The 20292-nt window shown below is 40.2% G+C and overlaps 1 protein-coding gene across 4 annotated transcripts in view; it reads left to right on the top strand.

Annotated features, from left to right (window-relative positions):
* Nucleotides 1-13489, top strand: part of CARD6 (caspase recruitment domain family member 6) — a 40487-nt gene extending 26998 nt beyond the window's left edge. The window contains exons 1-3 of one of the 4 annotated variants that reach the window (XM_038535234.1): nt 1936-2268; nt 3771-4418; nt 10526-13489. In XM_038535234.1, coding sequence (XP_038391162.1) covers nt 1986-2268; nt 3771-4418; nt 10526-12930 — 3336 coding nt within the window. In that variant the 5' untranslated portion in view covers nt 1936-1985 and the 3' untranslated portion in view covers nt 12931-13489. Of the gene's footprint in view, nt 1-1935; nt 2269-3770; nt 4419-10525 lie in introns of those variants that run through there. The other 3 variants (XM_038535236.1, XM_038535237.1, XM_038535235.1) reach the window with 3 other exon arrangements.
* Nucleotides 13490-20292: the final 6803 nt, after the last annotated feature.

Genomic DNA, 20292 nt, shown 5'->3' with positions numbered 1-20292 from the left:
TGATAGTTATTTATATTGTTTTCAAGTTCTTGTGAACTATGTAAATAAAGACCAACTAGGAGTGATTGAGTGGCTCAGTTGGTTAAGCAAACAACTCTTGGTTTCTGCTCAGGTCATGATCTTGGTGTCTTGGGGTCAACCCTGTGTCAGTCTCCATGCTTAGCATGGTGTCTGCTTGGAATTCTCCCTCTGCCCCTTCTGCCCGTGCACTCTTTCTCTCTCTCTCAGATAAATAAATAAATCTTAAAAAAAAAAAAAAAAAGAAAGAAAACCAACTAGAAAACTTTTTTAAAAAATCAGGGGTGCTGGGTGACTCAGTTAAGCATCCTACTCTTGATTTCAGCTGAGATCATGATCTCTGGGTCCTGAGATCCAGCTCTGCATAGGGCTCTGTGCTCAGCATGGAATCTGCTTGTCTCCCCTCTTGTATGCACATGTATTCACACTTTGTCTCTTTCTCTCTCTCAAATAAATAAAATACAACCTAAAAAATAAAAAATGAAGTCTCTTAATAGAAACAAAAGATGTAAACTATTAGGGTATAGTAGTGTTCTTTTTTTTTTTAATTTTTATTTATTTATGATAGTCACACAGAGAGAGAGAGAGAGAGGCAGAGACACAGGCAGAGGGAGAAGCAGGCTCCATGCACCGGGAGCCCGATGTGGGGCTCGATCCCGGGTCTCCAGGATCGCGCCCTGGGCCAAAGGCAGGCGCCAAACCGCTGCCTAGGGATCCCTATAGTAGTATTTAAAGTAGGAATTATGAATCCCTCCATAATCATACCCCCAGAGATAACCAGTGTTATAATTGAGGTATCTCTCTCCTGACAGTCTTCTTTTTAAAAAAATATATATACATTTATATATATATATACATTTATATATATATATATATATATATATATACATATATACACGATACACATTTTAACTTTTAAACAAAAGTGGGATCTGTAACTTTCTGTCTTTTTTTTTTTAAGATTTTAATTTATTTATTCATGAAAGACACAGAAAGAGAGAGGCAGAGACACAGGCAGGGGGAGAAGCAGGCTCCATGCAGGGAGCCCGAAGCGGGACTGGATGCCAGGACCCGGGGATCACACCCAGCCAAAGGCAGATGCTCAACCGCTGAGCCACCCAGCCGCCCCACTTTTTGTCTTTCTTTTTTTTTCTTCTTTTGGTCTTTCATAACAATATATCATGGATATTAGTAGTTGTCAAAATATATATACTTACTTCATCCTTTTATTTATGTTTTTATTTTTCTTTAAGTAAACTCTATTCCCCACTGTGGGGGTTGAACTCATGACCCTGAGATCAAGAGTCTTATGCTCAACTGAGTGAGCCAGCCAGGCACCCTGCTTCATCCTTTTAAATTGTTCTTTTCTGTTGAGGTATCAACGTTTATTCCACAAATCCCTAATTTATGGAAATCTTTGTCATTTTAAATTATCTGCTATTATAAACAATATTATCATGCAGATTCTTGCACATATTATATCTTTGGGCATTTGATCATTTCCTTAAGATAATTTCCTAGAAGTGAAATTGCTGAGTTGAATGATGTAAATTTATATTATTATCTATCAGCATTTATTTGTTTATTGCTATGTATTGCCGGATTTCTCTCCAGAAACAGTTAATCAATTCACATTCTTATCACAAATGGAGCTCAGAGCAGAGAATACCTTGTCCAAACTGAAGTTCAAGAGAGATTCTGGGAGGAATTGACTCAGGCTAATCAAGATGAGACAGACTCAGGTCATCAATAGAGTAGCTAGGTAATCTACAGGGAGCCAGGCTGGGGGTGCTCAGGGCTAGATTCCCCCACTATCTTGGCTTGTTTGTATCCACTCCCTCCATTGCTAGGCATCTTTCATCTCTGCCAAACAGAATTACTCTTTGCTATTTTTTTGAAAAACTTGTATTTGCTTACTATTGGAATGATTTCATAATCCACTTCCTGGTCTAGAGGACACAAGAACAATGGCTGCGGGGAGTGTTCCTTCAGAGATCATAGAAAGGGAACGAAAAAGGTTACTTGAAATCCTCCAAAAAGATTCCGATTCTGTCTTAGATACATTAACCTCTCGGAGGCTGATTTCTGAGGAAGAGTATGAGACTCTGGAGAATATTACAGATCCTCTGAAGAAAAGTCGAAAGTTGTTAATTTTGGTACAGAAAAAGGGAGAGGTGAGCTGTCAGCATTTTCTCAAATGTTTACTTAGTACTTTTCCAGAGTCAGCTACCATTTGGGGCTTACAGCATGGTAAGTTGGATTTCTGTACTTTTTTGGGGGGATGGGGAGGGTTAGAGGGACAAGGCAGATTTCCTGAAAGAAGAAAATTATTGCCTTTTGTTTTCCTTTGTTTATCTCCTGGAGATAATTTTCATTGAAATTTAATAAAGGGTCAAAGTGTTCAGGATTTTAAAAACAGGGAACTATATATTTTACTGGCTTAGGGGATTGATAATTTTTTGTTGAACTTGTGTCCAAAACTCGCAGTTTTTTTTTTTTTTTTTTTTTTTTTTAGTGCTATAATAACTGCTTATTATTCAGGAAGTAAATTCATGGATATTTAACAACCCCAATCTTGGAGTTAGTATAACCATCTTGGAAATATCAGAAAAATGGTTTTTAGCACATGTACATGGTGGATCAGTAACTTCATTTTTTCTGTGATAAGAATGCCAGCAGAAACTTACTTTTTTGATGCAATTAAAATGCTAATTCTTGGGCAGCCCTGGTGGCGCAGCGGTTTGGCGCCGCCTGCAGCCTGGGGTGTGACCCTGGAGACCCGGGATTGAGTCCCACGTCTGGCTCCCTGCGTGGAGCCTGCTTCTCCCTCTGCCTGTGTCTCTGCCTCTCTCTCTCTCTCTCTCTCTGTCTATGAATAAATAAATAAAATCTTTTTAAAAAAATGCTAATTCTTCAACATTTAAAGATAATTCATGTCAGATGAGGAAGTAGTTCCTCCGGAAGGGATTATTTAGCAGTTCTGTAGATTACCACTAAAGGTGGGTATAACTCCTTTTTCTAAAAATATAAAAAATACTGAAGATTATTTTAAGAGATATTAGAGAAGTAGAGGCTCAGATAAAAAGATTAATGTTAATAGTCTCTAATGTAGAACACGACCCATATGCATAGAGAAATAGTTATTATTATTTCTAGGACTTGCTATTCCAAATTAGAGCTATTTGCTTCCTGATTACAAATTATTAGGATTAGATTTCATTAGCAATGGTCCTAGGAAATCTGAGTTGGTTTGGGGTCATAGTAAGTCCACAAGTAAGCACTATTCATAGAATACACATTTTTTAAAAAGATTTTATTTATTTATTAGAGAGAGAACACGAGGGGGGGTGGGGGTAGAGGGAGAAGCAGACTCCCCACTGAGCAGGAAGCCCATTGCGGGACTCAATCCCAGGACCCTGGGATCATGACCTGAGTTGAAAGCAGACACTTAACTGACTCAGCCACTCAGGCACCTGAATTCACATTTTCTGTTTCACTCATGTACTCTTTGAGTTTGCTATGAAGAACTCAAACTCGTGAGAAAGTTAGAAATGTGATCTGATTTTTTTCCAGTGACAGAATGACAGTTGACTTGTTAGTTATGTGGGAGATGCTAGGTATTCTCATCCTCCAGTTTTGAAATAAAGAAGAGAGATGATGCTTTGAGGTTTTGGAAACTCAAGTTATTATAAAATTAATTTTTGCTAATTTGGAAAAATGAACTTCCCCCCCAACTTTCTTGTTCTTTTCAGAATTTTTAAAGCATGAGAATATAGAATGTACTCAATCTATAAGTGCAAGCAAGAATTCAGAAAACACTTTTTCCTCTAGAGAGAAACAGCCTGAGAGTCCTGAGATCACAGTGTCCTTTACAGAGAAAGAACACCATGATATGGGAACCTCTGAGTCCTTCAGGGACAAGAAGACTAGTCATAAAGGAACTGCTTGGGCCTCCAGGGAAAATGAAAAGGAAGACAACACACCCAAAGTCACATCGCCTGAATATGAGAACACTGAATATGAAATTCCAGCAACTATTGCTTATTTACAGGATGGACAGAACACTGAATATGAAATTTCCAGCAAACCTGAATATGAAATTCCAACAACTATTGCTTATTTACAGGATGGACAGAGATACGAGGAGCCAGATGATTCTTTATACTTAGGAAAAGAGGAATATCTAGAATCTGCTGAATACTTTGAAGATGCAGAACCCACTGTGGAAGAAGAGGATTATAATGACTCAGAGCACAGTGTTTATGATGGCGAGGAGGATACTGCATATTCAGAAACCGCACACTTCTCAGATGAAGAACAGAGCTATGAAGATTCAGAAACTGGCATGTTATTGGAGGAAGAGGGGGAGGAGGCAGAGGAGGAGGAGAAAAGGATTGAAGGTATGGGAATGATATGTGATAATTAGTTGGCAACAACTTATTTTTAGGTTTCCATGTCATAATGGGGAGAAGGGGTGAGGAAAGGCACCGATGTCAGCAGAAAAGCAGTTACTCAGAGATTCTTTATGCCTGCCTAACCTGGGAGTTCCTTAGAGGCAGGTATTGACAGAGAGGAGTACCCAGGACCTACACAATGGTGGACAGTATACCCAAAAATAAATACTGATTGTCAGCTTATAGGTTTCTACAGTCACCACCATGGTACGTATAAGTTGCTAACCACTAATTTTAGGTGTTATCTTCTATTGCTCAAATTGAGCCTCTTCTGTCCTATTAGTGCCTTTATAACCAATGAGATATGGAGGTTATAGGCCTAACTACTGAAGTAAAAATCAGAGAGGAGCCTGTGATGAATGGATAAGAGCCCAAAGTAGTGTTACTTGACTTGATCTAGTCATAAATTGTCATCTTGGTAAGGGAAATTAGATCAGTATCTTTAATTGGAATATTTCTGAATGAAAATTCAAAAACCAACAAATGCTTCATTTGGAGAGGTATTGTCCATGAAAATAAATATCACCAAGTACTGAGTAGAGGAGGGAAAGGTAACTATTCTCTCCCATTCAGTTCACATACTGGGGATTCATCATCTGGTCCTAGGTAGGAGAGAGTAATGTCCTCCTCATCACACTTTGTTTTAGTTTGCAAGGGCTGCTGGAGTGAAGTGCCGCAAGTGGAGAGCTTCATCAGCAAACAACACAAATGTGTTATCTCAGTTTGGAGGCTAGAAGGGTGACATCAAGGTGTCTACAAGGTTGATTACTTGTGAAGGCTGTCAAGGAGAATCTGTTCCTAGTTTCTGGTGGTTTGCTGGAAATCTTTGGCATTCTTTGGCTCTTAAAAATATCGCTCTTATCCGCCTTCATCTTCACACCATGGTCTCCCTGAATGCATTTCTCTAGGTCCAAATTTTCCCTTTTATAGGACATTAGTCATAATGGATGGGGGCCCACCCTAATGACCTCATCCTTTTTTTTTAAAGATTTTTATTTCCTTATTTGACATAGAGAGAGCACTAGCAGGGCATAGCAGGCAAAGGGAGAGAGAGAAGCAGAAGCAGGCTCTCTGCTGAATAGAGAGCCTGATGTGGGGCTCCATCCCAGGGTCCCAGGATCATAACCTGAGCTGAAGGCAGACCTTTAACCAACTGAGCTACCCAGGTGCCCCCCCCCTAATAGCCTCAGCTTAACTAATTTTATCTGCAATGACCCTATTTCCAAATAATGTCACATCCTGAGGTACTGGGGTGAGGATTTCAACATATGAATTTGAGGGGTACATAATTTAACTCCCAACACTAATCTTGTCCCATCCCTGTATCTTCCCAGTCCATAGTCATTTCTAGGCTTCATTCTTAATTTTTATTTATTTACATATTTCACATATTGTATAGGGTTGACTTAATTATTATAGTATCATCATTATTCTGCAAAAACCCCTTTTGTCTGTTTATTACATTTTTATTCATTCTCCATTCCTCCATAGGTAACATTCTAATATTATGATGTGTTTCTTGCATGCTACTCTTTAGTTTGTATGATCTTGTTTTCTGTATCAGTTATTTATTGCAATAGTGCTGCATAACAAAGCATATCAAAACAATCAGAGTGTCTGTAGTTAGTTAGGCAGCTTTTATGGTCTTTCCTGGGTTTATTCATGTGTCTCTGGTCAGCTGGCTATAGGCTAGTCTGTCATCTCCTGGCAGACTAGTCTGGACTTATTCTCAGACTAGATGGGGCATATTCTTATGGTGAGGACAGAAGAGTATAAGAGAGAGAAGATGAGAGAGAGGGAGAGAGAGACAGAGACAGAGAGGAGGAGGTGTAGGCTTAGAACTATCATGCCACCTATATTAGTTTCCTAGGGCTCACCAAAGTACTACAAAGGTACACCAAGGTACACAAAGTATACCAAGGGTGGTTTAGAACAATGGGAAATTTATTGTCTTACAGTTATGGAGGCCAGAGATCTGAAACCAAGGCGTTAGCAGGGTCATACCCTCTCTGCGGGCATTAGGAAAGGAGTTGGTCCAGTCTTATCTCCTTCTTCTCTGGTAGCCTCAGTTATTTCCTGGCTTATAGATGACCATCTAATATGTGTCTTCAAATCATTTTCCCTCTGTGCATGTCTCTGTTTTCAAATTTCCCCTCTTTGTAAGCCTATCAGTCATACTGGATGGGGTCCCAACCTAATGACCTCATGTTAACTTGACCTCTGTAAAGATTTTATTGACACATAAGGTCACATTCTGAGATACCGGGGACTTCAACACAATTTTTTTTGTGTGTGGGGGGAAGGGGAGAACCACAGTTCAACTCATAACACCATCACTTCTGCCACATTCTGTTAGTCAAAGTATGTCACAAAGACAGTGCAAATTCAAGGGCTAGGGAAAAATAGATACCACTTCTTACAAAGTAATATTTCAGAAAGCCAAAACATATCCAGAAAGCCATTAACTGGGGCTATTTTTTGCAATCAATCTAACACCTTTAGTGAAACATGTCAAGAAAAGTTTCAATAATAATGTAGTTATGATTTACTGTGTAATTCTAATAGCTAACCAATCCAATCTAGTTGACTGGAGACATGTGGCTGTCCTCTGTAATATTTATTTGTCTATACAGTTAGGGACTGAAAAAAAATCCAAACTCATCTGATTTATTTTTTTAAATGTTTTATTTATTTATTCATGAGAGACAGAGAGACAGAGAGAGAGACAGAGACAGAGGCAGAGACACAGGCAAGGGAGAAGCAGGCTCCATGCAGGGAGTCCGATGCGGGATTCGATCCCAGGACCCCAGGATCATGCCCTGAGCCAAAGGTAGGTGCTAAACTACTGAGCCACCTGAGGATCCCCCCAAATTCATCTGATTTAAAGGAGAAGAGTCATCATGCTTTTTGTTATGCTAAATTTCATGACAAAAAAAAAAAATCAGTGTCAAATCTGTGTCTCAGGAAGGCTTACGGTGTTGCTCTATGTGCCCTGCACTGTATAAGGTCAACTTGTATATAGACTGTATCAATCTACTCCCTTCACTTCCTCCTTGTAGTTGAGTTCATCCAGTGGTAGGAACCCATAGATTTACCATTTCCTGTGCCCTTTCTCTCTTCCTGAGGGTCCAAGTTTTAATGTGATGTTTCCCATTAGCCTGAGAATTTTATTTATTACTTCTTGTAGTGCACATCTGCTGGTGGGAAATTCTTTTGGGTTTTGTTTATTGAAAAAATGTCTTTATTTTGCTTTCATTCCAGAAGGATATTTTTGCTAGCTATAGAATTATAGATTGGCCATTTTTCTGTCTTCAGCACTTTATAGATGCCATTCCTTTGTGTTTTGGCTTCCATTGTTTCTGATGCTAAGTCTGCAGTTTTTTGGTTGTTGTTGTTGTTGTTGTTGTTGTTGTTGTTGTTTTAAATCATTGTTCCCTGTAAGTGTCATTTTTATTCTGGCTGATTTCAAGATTTTTTTCTTAAAATTTTTTTAGCAGTTGACTCACATATAATTTTCTTTGTTTTATCTTCCTTAGGGTTTGGAGAGTTTTATGAATCTGTAAAACTTTTATTTTAAACCAAATTTGGAAAATCTTCAGCCACTATTTATCCAAATAGTTCTTTCTGTTCTGTTTGCTCCCTTCTCTCTGAGACTACAAGTACATGTATGTTAAAGTTTTTGATATTGTTATGTGGGTTCCTAAGACTTTATACATTTTTTATTTAATATTTTCCTTCTCTATCCATCAGATTGAATCATTTCAATTGCTAAATCTTTAAGTATACAGACTTACCTTCTGTAATTTCCAATCTGCAGTTAAGTCCCTCTACTGATTTTTAAAAATTTAGATATTGTGATTTTTAGTTCTAGAATTTCTATTTTGTTAATACTTTTTGCTTTATCCTGGAGATTTCTATTTAATCATTCATTATGAACTTATTTTATTTTACATTCTTAAGAGTAGTTAAGGCTTTAAAATTCTTACATGCTAGGGGCACCAGGGTGGCTCAATTGAATGTCCAACTCTTGATTTCAGCTCAGGGATGATCTCAGGGTCATGAGATTGAGCCCTGCATTGGATTCTGTGCTCAGTGGGAAATCTACTGGAGATTCTCTCTCTCTTTCTCTCTCCCTCTACCCACCCTCCCCCCCCACGCCCCCCTGCCACTCACATATATGTGCTCTCTCTTTCTCTCTAAAATAAATAAATCTTTAAAAAATAAAATAAAATTCTTAAATGCTAAATCCAATATCTGGGTCAGTCTCCATGATAGAGTATTGGTTATATGTTCTATTTCTTCCTATGTTTGTTAAGTTTGGATTGTGTCCTAACTATTGTGTTATCATGACAGGTTGTAGAGACTCTAGATTGTTAAATATCTCCAAAGAGTCTTAATTTTTTTTATCTGTTTTAGTTTCCAGTTAACCTAACTGGACTCAAATTCAAAATTTTCTTTTCAGTGGGTGTCAGCTAAAATCTCTGATCATTTCTTTTTGCCTTAGCTGGGCAATTTTCATGAGTCTTAAATTTATAATAATGTATTGAGTTCTAGATACTATTGCTTTTTAACTTTTTTCCCTTTATCCAACTCTGTGCTTATTGACTGTATCATTGTTGCTGTGTATAAAACTTACTTTGTTGCTTCTTGGTGGTATCCCAAATGAGCTCCATAGTAGCCCTGTTATTACCTTGACAATACTAGGCATCTTGGCTTGGGCTGTGTGGGTACTGGTTTTTGTGCTGAAGAAACAGAGGATTGTTGTCCAAAGACAAGATAAGTGATAGGCAAGAGCAGTGAGCAACCTTTCACTGTCTCCTCTGGACCCTTTTTGGTAGCCTCAACTACTCCCTCATCTTCTTACCCCAAAACATATTCCAACCAAGCAACTTTTAGACCACCCAAGGATTTTGTTGAGTTACCTTTGTTAATTCTTAAAATCTATACTTTTTGCTCACTTCTGTTGTTTCTTCCAGCCAATTAAAAAAAAATATATATATATATATACATATATTTATTTTAGAGAGAGAGCACTGGAGGAGGAACAGAGTGAGAGAGAGGATCTCAAGCAGATTCTCCACTGAGCCCAGATCCCAATGCAGGACTCAATCCCACAATTCTGAGATCACAACCTGAGCCAAAATCAAGAGTCAGATACTTAACCAACTGAGCCATTCAGGCAGCCTTCTTCCAGGTTATTTTTATAGGGGACCCAAGAATCTTATGCTAGTTCGCCATCTACCAGGAATAGAAAATGCTCTCTGGTCTTCCTTCTCTACCAAGCACTGTATCTGTATTCTCAAGAAGTGGTTGGGGGGGGGCGGTAATATTAGAAAATAGGAGATCGGGAGAAATTAGGTACAACACATAAATTTTGAGAAAAGTTTATTTATTTATTTTTATTTTTTTTTTTTGAGAAAAGTTTAATGGAAATAAAATCTTACATTTCTCCAAACTTTAGCAAGAGATGTATTTAAAAAATAATTCAGTATAAACCTAGAAAATTCCTCATACATGTATATCATGAATTACTAACAACGTTTTTCATTGCTGTATATAAACATTAATCAAAAAATTGGAAAACCTAAATGATCATCAGTAGACAATGGTTAAATAAGTAATGGTCCCCATCTGAATCATGAAATATGATGGATTAGCTAAAATGAATTCAGTCAGTCTGTATATAAAGTTATTTAGAAGAATTTGCAAAGTACCATTAAGTGAAAGAAGTTTAAGAATCATTTGTTTAGTATAATATAATTTATGTAAAAATAAAATAGCATCCACTAAACCAAATGATATATTTCTCTATATGCATGCGTACTTATATCCTTGCATGTCATAAGGATGGGAAGCAAACATATGTAACATATTGAAATCTGTCAGAAGGAAAGTGGAATTGGCAGAATGGCAAAAGGGAACTTTCACTTTATTTGTGTTGTTCCATCTTTTTACAATGAAAATGTTAATTATTTATTTACTTAATTTTAAAAGTCCGTGAAAGAAGCTTAGTCTCTGAATGTAACATTCACCGGGTATCTTTTTCCTTACAGAAAGAAAAAAAGTGTTTAAAGATGTCCTGTCATGTTTGAACATGGACAGGAGCAGAAAGCTTTTGCCAGATGTTGTTAAACAATTCTCCTTAGATCGAGGATGTATGTGGACACCTGAGACTCCAGGGGACTTAGCCTGGAATTTCCTGATGAAAGTTCAAGCTCTGGATGTGACAGCCAGAGATGCAATCCTCAGACACAAGTTTCCGGGTGAGGATGGCAAAGAGGAATTGCTGGCTGGAATAGAGAATTTGGAAGTTAGAGACATACAAACCATTAATCCATTGGATGTTCTTTGTGCCTCTATGCTCTGCTCAGACAGCTCTTTGCAGCGTGAAGTCATGTCAAACATGTACCAGTGCCAGTTTGCTCTTCCCCTGCTCCTGCCAGATGCAGAAAACAACAAAAGCATCTTAATGCTAGGAGCCATGAAGGACATTGTGAAAAAGTGGTCAACACAGTCTTCAGGAGGGCCTACAGGGGACACAGAAAAGTTTCTGAAGACGCCTGTCCTCTCCTTTGTGCGCCTAGGACACTGTAACTTCTCCAAGTCCAGAATCCTCAACAGACTGCTTGATCCTGCCCAACTGAAATCACACAAAATCTTTTTCCATCAGGATTTTACTGTCCCAGTGCTTCCCCGACAAATCTCTGATGGCCTGGTTGAGATAATGTGGCATTTTCCGGATAGCAATGGTCCAAAGAAAGACCTCAGTTTTTTCCAAAAGCCTGTTGCTCTGGCCAATCTTCGTGGAGACCTAGAAAGTTTTTGGACACAGTTTGGTTTTTTGGTGGAAGTTTCCTCAGCTGTGTTTTTTTTCACTGACTACCTAGGTGAGAAGGAATGGGACTTGCTAATGTTTTTAGGAGAAGCTGCCACTGAAAGATTCTACTTTGTTCTCAGTCCCCAAGCCCAGGAGAGTGAAGAGGTTCAGCTTTTCCAGAGGGTTCTAAATTTGAAGCCATCACAGCTACTCTTTTGGGAGGGGGAGGAAGCTGGAGAGAGAGGAAAGAATATGGAGCATCTTCAAACTGCTCTGCAAGAAGTGACGTCATCTTCACTCAGATGTGTGTCCATGGAGGACATGGGCTCCCTGGCCAGGGAGTTGGGAATCCAGGTAGACCAAGACTTTGAGAACGTTCAGGTAATTCATAGTTGCCCTAGTGAAAACTTGGCTAGAACAGCTAGAGATGAGAGACAACAAAGACACAGTCAACCAGAAAGCTCACCTGAAGCTCCAACTGAGATGCCTGTAAGAGAGCCTGGGGCTAGCTGGAATCCTCAGAATTTCCACCATACCCCAGTATTCTTGCCTCATCTGGAAAATTCCTGTCCTTTACCAACCAGAATTGGAGGTAACTTTAACCATGTTCCTTTGAAAGCCCCCTGGGTTATGGGCTTCCACTTTGGGTCAGAGCAGAGGTCTAAGTGGTTCCGTCCCTGGCCCTTTCAGAAAATGAGGGACCGTGGTCGAGGTGAAGGTTTTAGATTTCAGTACTTCCAACCCCAGAGGTTTTATTCACCCGAAAGATTTATGAAATTTTCAAGAACGGCTTGGAGACATCACATGAATACATTTGGGAGACCACTAAGACCTATGTTTCAGCATGTACAGGCCTGGCCTAAGAGACCACAGACAATGGGAGCTCTTGAAAGATCTGGGGCAGTGGTCTCCCATGTAGGGCACTTCCATTCCCTGGGTGTACAGCTAGTGGGAACAGTTGGGAAGCCACAGCTTAAGCATGCCTACGTCCAGAGGACACAACCAACTAGGGCAACTGGGAAACTTATGAAAACAATATCCCCAAATGAAGGTCTTTACCCTCAGGCCTCTCAACCAGCAGGAGTCATACAAAAGCCTTTAAGATCTGCTTCTCAGCAAGGAGCCAAACTGAAGACACAGGATGGACCTTCAAATCCAGCTTTCCAAATGGGATCCTATCCCAAGTCCAATAGCAAATGTTTACCCAGCTCTCAGTTCCCATCCAACCAGCCCAAGCCATCCCAAGTCAAGCAATCCCAATCTATGCCCTCTCAACCCAAACCCACTCAAGCAAAACCCACTCAGTACCGGCCTTCCCAAGCTAAACCCTCCCAGCCCAGACCCACTCAGCCCCACCCCTTCCAACCCAAACCCACTCAAACAAAACCCACTCAGCCCCAGCCCTCACAAGCTAAACCCTCTCAGCCCAGACCCACTCAGCCAAAGCCCTCCCAACCCAAACCCACTCAGCCCCAACCTTCACAAGCTAAACCTCCTCAGCCCAGACCCACTCAGCCCAAACCATGCCCACCCAAGCCCTCCCAATCTAAACCTTCTCAGCCCAGACCGACTCAACCCAAGTCATGTAGGACCAGTCCTTCACAGGCTAAGACATATAATCCAAGGGCAGGAAAACGTTAGTTTTCATAGTTGTTTCTAGAGAACTATGAGACAAATCCTTCACCCCAGCCATTGCTATCATACATTAACCTAAAGAAGAAAGGCAGTGATGATAAGAGATTATCATCATTAGCATGACACAGAAAAAAAAAAAAGATATGCACAGCCTAACTGGTATCATTAAAATATCTGTAAGAATTGTGTTCACCAAAAGGAAAAATATGAAAAGAATTGAGAATAGAATCAAGCAGTAAATAAATTAACTGAATCCAACCTTGAGTATTAGGTAGTATATAACCTGAATTCGAGGAATGGGGCTGTTGAGATTACTCCATAAAATAAGGCTCACGCATCTTCAGTGTTGCAAGAAAAACTAGATGTTGGCTACTCCAGAAGTATCTTGGTCAAAACTTTTTGGTTCAGTATCAGCCACCAAGCAGATAATCTTGTTTGTTTGGGATGTTTAAATCATTTTTACTTCTGATGACAGCTCCAATTTGCTTGGATAATGTAACTCATTTGGCCTTTACATGCAGAAATAATGAGCTAAAAACCAATGAAATAAATGATTTTGCACTAACTTGGGTATGATCTGTGAATGTTTTATATGTAAATTATTTGTAATAGTTAAGATAATTTGGCTTATTAAAAAACCTATCCTCATGATTTCAAGTTAAAATGTATAATTGAATTTTTAATTTTAGAGTTACAAAGCTTGTAGAAAGCATTGCAATGTTTAAGAGAACTTAAAATTCACAAAATTTACAATTTTACTTTATTAGATTCATTACTATCCTAAACATTTGGCTAAGTTCTGCCAGTTACAAGCATAAGTGAAAGGAATATATTAAACTTAAAATATTTAAGTTTAATTAAGTTTGTAAAAGATACCAAATATTAATAAAAGACCACTTCAAAGATTGATATTAAAATTCACTAGATTTAGAAATTAAATAATGAGATTCGTAAGTTGGATTAAGACCTCTGGTTTTTGAACTCATAACTCTTATAAAATTAATACTAGTTTTAAGTACTAAAATGGCCCCACATTGTCTTCATTGGGTTAATTTTTTTTTCTTTTTCAAGGATGCCAAGGGAAAAAATCATATTGATAAATAGATGAAAAACGATCTTTGAAAAGGAAGAACTAATTTCTGAAAACATTCTCATACTACAATAGGCATCCTTCACTTATGCATGTTTTAAACAAGAAACTATTGAGTATTTAGAGGGTGTTAAATCTTTAAAGTTACTGTAAGGATGAAGAAAGAAAGGATTATGCATGTAGGTTTTTGTCTTTATCTTTTCTTTCTTTCTTTTTTTTTTCCTTTTTTTTTTTAGAGATTTATTTATTTATTTATGATAGACATAGAGAGAGAGAGAGGGAGGCAGAGACACAGGAGGAGGGAGAAGCAGGCTCCATGCCAGGAGCCCGACGTGGGACTCGATCCCGGGACTCCAGGACCGCGCCCTGGACCAGAGGCAGGTGCTAAACCACTGAGCCACCCAGGGATCCCCTGTCTTTATCTTTTCAAGAGAAAAAGCATAACTAGTGTTCATAACTACAGAATCTTTGGTGTAAAAGTGGAGTTCCTCAGTGAAAATAATCTTGTTGTTTAAACTTTTGAAATGAGCAATACTTTGTGATATTTTAAAAAACATTTTACTGAATCCTTCTTCAAGATTAGTTCCTGGAGAATTATTTGTCACCAACAGATTCTGTATTAGTCTGGGTCTCAACAATACCCATATGGTACATTCAATTTGGACACTTCGAGGAGAGATTTCATAAAGGAACTATTTATAAAGGGTTGGACAAGATGTAAAAACAGCGCAAAAGAGAATGAAGTGCCATGGATCTAGTAAAAGTAAGGCACATTGCCCACCCTAAGATCCAAAGGGAGAGAGGGGGTAGTGTTTTCCCTAGTCAGAAGAGCTGTGTGGGAAGGATCTTGGGGCTGGTTGGTTGAGGGGGACAACAGGCTGCAGTGACCTGCAGGGAGCTGCCCAAGAGAGTATGTACTCCACAACTTGGATCCCCAGTGCATCCCCTAGGCCAAAGCCAACCAGAAACCAGAGAACAAGGAGTCCACCTAGGCAGTTCGTGTTGGCCAGTCTTAGGGTTCAAAGCAGGGTAGAAAGTGACTCTGGAGGGGCAAACAGGTGCTGCTTAGCAGATTCCTCCCTTTCCATCTCATTCTTCCTTTTTTCACCTTTCTGCCTTCTCTTGCATTTATTTCTTCAGTAGGAACTGAGAAGACATGGAAAGAGAATGAGAAATCCTGCTATGGTCATGAGATCCTATAAATCTGTTTCCTCTTTATTATAAAACTATAAGCTCATATATAGTTTCAAAAATGCAGAAATAGGCAAAGAAGAAAATAAAATAAAAATAGTCTGTGATCTCATAACTCAGAATAATTGGTAATGTAGTCCTCTAACTCACTAATAACATTTTCATATATTTTTTCTATGTAAATACATTTACAGGGGCAGCCTGGGTGGCTCAGCGGCTTAGCGCTGCCTTCAGCCTAGGGTGTGATCCTAGAGCCCCGGGATCGAGTCCTTCGTTAGGCTCCCTGCATGGGGCCTGCTTCTCCCTCTGCCTGTCTCTCTCTCTCTCTCTCTCTCTCTCTGTCTCTCATGAATAAATAAATAAAATATTAAAAAAATAAAAAATATATATATTTACAGGTATCAATCAGGGTTGAATGTGGCAAAATCAAATACAGTGTTGGGGCAGGTAATATAAACAGTATGAAATATTGGTTTTCCAGATGTCTTAAGAAAGTGTGAATTTAAGACATAAAATATAGTTTAAGGGCATCTTTATGTAATACACAAGTTTGATTGTTTTAAGTCACACATGCTAAAACTCAGAACCATTTATTTTATGTGTATTATTTACCAAACTGAGAGCATTCAATTTGAACCTGACTTTTTTTTGTTGGTAGATTGAAGAGTCTACCCAATGACTTAACCTTTTTCAACACCTGAAAGTCCTTTCTTAAACACCTTAAATCAATTTTTATTTTATACAGGACTCCAAATAAAGATTACTTTTTTTTTCAACATTGGAAAAAGCATGTTCTTTGTTGAGATGCTTAAAAGGAGTATAGTCCAATGTGATACAGAGACTGGCATTAGGGGCAAAGCTGCCTCATAAATTGTACTAGCCCCCCAAAACTAGGCTTTACCCACATGCATGGTGACCTTCTGCATTTCCTTACGTCTTAGAATTTTTTATAGTCCCCTTTGTGACTAAGGTATAGGTTTCTTTTTATTTGCTATATAGGGTCCATGTAAGCAAAGTGTCTATTGGGGAGGATAAACATGACACTGACCGCCATGGATTCAGAAATCTGATTTAATGGGTGGCTCTAAGTGGTAATTGGTTAAGAGTAGTTTTCAGGGCTTGTTAGGATAAAGGCTGAGATACTATAGCAAAGGGCAGACAAAAATCTAGTGGCTTAAATAATATGCGAGCTAATTTTTCCTTCCTGTAACAATTCAGCCTAAGCTGGTGGAGCATCTCTTTTCGGGGTTAATCATGAGCTAATGGGATCCCTGGGTGGCGCATGCCTTTGGCCCAGGGCGTGATCCTGGAGACCCGGGATCGAATCCCACGTTGGGCTCCCGGCATGGATCCTGCTTCTCCCTCTGCCTGTGTCTCTGCCTCTCTCTCTCTCCCTCTGTGACTATCATAAATAAATAAAAATTTATTAAAAAAAAAATCATGAGCTAAGTTCCTTCCATTTTGTTATTTCATCCCTTTGGACATTGTCCTTTTCTTCACGATTGAAGCCACTCTCTCATTTCCTTGATGCAATCTACAGAACATGAGGAAAGCCAAATTCCAAAGAGACCAACCTGACTTAGGTTAGAGATGAGTTGGAAATTGCGTGCATCTTTCAATCACACCCCATTGGCTCAAACTTGGTCATATGGCCACATGTAGCTGTAAATGAGGTTGGGAAAGGTAGTCACCAGCTGAGTGGCCATGCATCCAGGAAGAAGGAGAAAAGCAGCATTTTGCCAAAATATCATAGAATATCAATATCAGAGAGAAGCCCAGAGGAGGAAGATAGAGTCACCAGATTCAATCCTAAAATGCACATCAAATATTCGTTCTTACTACTTCAATCATAATTTTTTCTCAGTTATTATAAGATATAAATTATTTTAGTGATGGAAAGGGGTAATAATTGCCTGAATTAAAAGGATTTTGAGTGATTTTGCAGTGAAGATTTTTAGATTATATATTCTTTTCTTTTTATATAAATAAAATGTTGCTACTGTGATCCGGGTATTGCCTGCCCCTGAGCCTATATTATGCACAAGGGCCGAAATGTTTTCCATCATTCTATAATAGAAATATAAACTAGACTGTTCCCTAATCCAAGGTGTCAACATTCTATACACCCTCTTGGTGAGTTTCCTTAAATTCTGAAACAGTGATTATATAATTTGAGCATGCCTAAAAATCACCAGAGGTGGTTTTTAAGATTGCATATTATTAAATTTTCCCTTAGAGATTGATAAAGTCTAGGGTAAGCCTAAGGAATGGCTTTTTTTTTTTTTTTTTTTTTTTTTTTTAATGTCAGGATGCCCACTGACACTGAAGATCCTGAAGATCCTGGGGCCACATTTTGAAAACCCAGATCCCGCCTGAGCTGCAAACCTGTTTATTTGTGTTCAGAGAAAGACATTTTCATGTGGACCAGGAATTCAGTCTGGGATAATTTCCTTGCATTATCATTCTCATTAAAGTCATTATTCATCTCCTGCTGGAAAATTGTGCCCTAAAAAGCTGGTGCAATGAGGTGATAATGAGGTAAAATGTTTTAGCCATTTAAGATTAGGACTGCTCTTTTCCACCTATAGGTTTCTACATCTAACACTTCCCATTTTGTTGGCAGGTTTTGTAGCTGATTAAATTTAAAAACACATCCTTTTATTTTCCAAACTGTGCTTCTTTCTCTTTGCTCCATGGTTAAGACTTGTTTTTGTTTTGTTTTGTTTTGTTTTTTCCCCTCTTGAGCCTCAGCCCTTTCTTCCTCTTCCCCAATGTCACTGGTTTACATCATATTATTCTTTCACTAATGGCAGAATGACTTTGCTAGGGATTGATGCAGATGATTTTTGCCTTGGGTCTTAATTTGACACTCCCCTGTCTCTGGGTCTCGAAGGCCAGATCAATTTCTCTGGGTTGGCAAAAGCAGAGAGAAAGGAGAATAGATCAAGATACTGAGATGTTGTATGTGTCCTCTAGATGGGCCTTTGGCCCTACCCCCCAGTCTTTGGTAAATTCCCCACTTCCACTTCAGGACTCAAGGGTGAGCAATACAACCCAAAGGGAGATTGGAATACTGTGAGCCTTTAATGTCTGTCCCCTTTCCCAAGATAGGATTGGGTTAAGGGATCAGATAAGAGAGAAGCAAATACTGTTAATAAAAAAGTACATTAATTAGTACTTCAAAAAAAATCAGTACTTAAAAAAAAGAAAAAAAGGCAAGGAAATTGGCCCTGACTTGATAAAATGCTCAAGACAGGCTCTGTTGTCCTCTTGAAACACACCCTGCCCAGGGCTTCCAGCACACTGCTCCTGGCTCTTCTCCAGCTAGTCTTCCTCCTTGCACCTCACTGATCCCCTGCCTGCCTTTAACTGCTGCACTTCCTCAAGCAGCTCCTGGCATTCTTTTTTTTTTAATTTATTTATGATAGAGAGAGAGAGAGAGAGAGGCAGAGACACAGGCAGAGGGAGAGGCAGGCTCCATGCACCGGGAGCCCGATGTGGGATTCCATCCCGCGTCTCCAGGATCGCGCCCTGGGCCAAAGGCAGGCGCCAAACCGCTGCGCCACCCAGGGATCCCAGCTCCTGGCATTCTGTCCCCACTACCCAGGTTCCCGTTGTAACGGGATGATATTCGAAGTACTAATTATTATTATTGTTTTTTAGATTGTATTTTTTTATTCATGAAAGACACAGACTGAGGGGATCCCTGGGTGGCTCAGCGGTTCAGCGCCGGCCTTTGGCCCAGGGCGCGATCCTGGGGTCCCGGGATCGAGTCCCGCATCGGGCCCTCTGCATGGAGCCTGCCTCTCCCTCTGCCTGTGTCTCTGCCTCTCTCTCTCTCTATCATGAATAAATACATAAAAATCTTAAAAAAAAAAAGAAAGGAAAGAAAGAAAGAACGAACGAAATAAAGAAGACAGACTGAGAGACAGAGGCTCCGTGCAGGGAGGGGGAGCACCAGGCGGGACTCGATCTTAGGCCCTGAGCCGACCTGGGCCAAAGCCAAAGGCTCAGCCACTGAGCCAGCCCCGCGTCCCCCGACTTACTTTTGGTGCTTTTAAGATAAGGAATGAGACGAACGTTTCTGAAACTAAGAGGAAAACCCGCCAAAGGGCTCTCAGCTGCCCCTTCACTGTGCGCAGCCGCGTCGGCGCCCCCCGGTGTCGGCCCTGGGCAGCCGCACCCTCTGCTGCTGCTGCTGCTGCTGCTGCTGCGCGGCCCGCAGAACCCGCCGCCGCTGCTGCCCGCCAGGGACTCGGCACCGCAGGGACCCGAGAGCTGGGGGGGCGGGGGGGGGGTGTCCCCGGGGGGAGGTCCCGAGGGGGGGACCTCAGCCGCCGCCGCCGTCTGGGCTCTGCGCGCGCCTGGCGGAGACTTCAGAACCTCGGCCCCGCCCCTCCCCCTCGCCTTCCCGGCGCCCCCCCCCCCCCCCCCCCCCCCCGGCAACCGGAGCCCCCCTCCCGCCCCCAGCTCCGTTCTCCCTTTTGCTTCATAGACTCTTGCGCCCTCGAATCCTACCAGCGGATGTTTTCTTGAAGGACTTGAACTGGCACAGTTCTTTATGAAAAATATTTCTTCTTTTTTCCAAAATGTCTTTTTATTTTCTTTTTTTTAATGTCTTTAATGTCAAGGCGTTCTTGAACACACCGACTCCTCCCCCAAATAAAATCTTTTTTTTTTTAAAGATAAGACTTTTCTTCGTTTCATCCTCCTCCCTTCCTCTCCTCCTCTTTTTCCATCCTTCCTTTTCCTCTTTTTCTTCTGACCGATCTTCCCTTTTTTTCTTAAAAAAAATCCAAGATTACATAATATTTTTTAAAATATTTTATTTATTCATGAGAGACACACAGAGACACAGAGAGACAGAGGCAGAGACACAGGCAGAGGGAGAAGCAGGCTCCACGCAGGGAGCCCGACGTGGGACTCCACCCCGGGTCTCCAGGATCAGGCCCTGGGCTGCAGGTGGCGCTAAACCCCTGAGCCACCCGGGCTACCCAAGATTACATAATATTTGGAAAAAATTCAAACATTGTGGAAAATATATGTTGTATGAAGTCCTTCGTAATTCTACCCTCTGGAAAGAGGGA

This window comes from Canis lupus, chromosome 4 (genome assembly GCF_011100685.1).
Source record: "Canis lupus familiaris isolate Mischka breed German Shepherd chromosome 4, alternate assembly UU_Cfam_GSD_1.0, whole genome shotgun sequence".
NCBI classification, from domain to species: Eukaryota; Metazoa; Chordata; class Mammalia; order Carnivora; family Canidae; genus Canis; species Canis lupus.
This window is presented reverse-complemented; position numbering and strand designations above follow the sequence as displayed.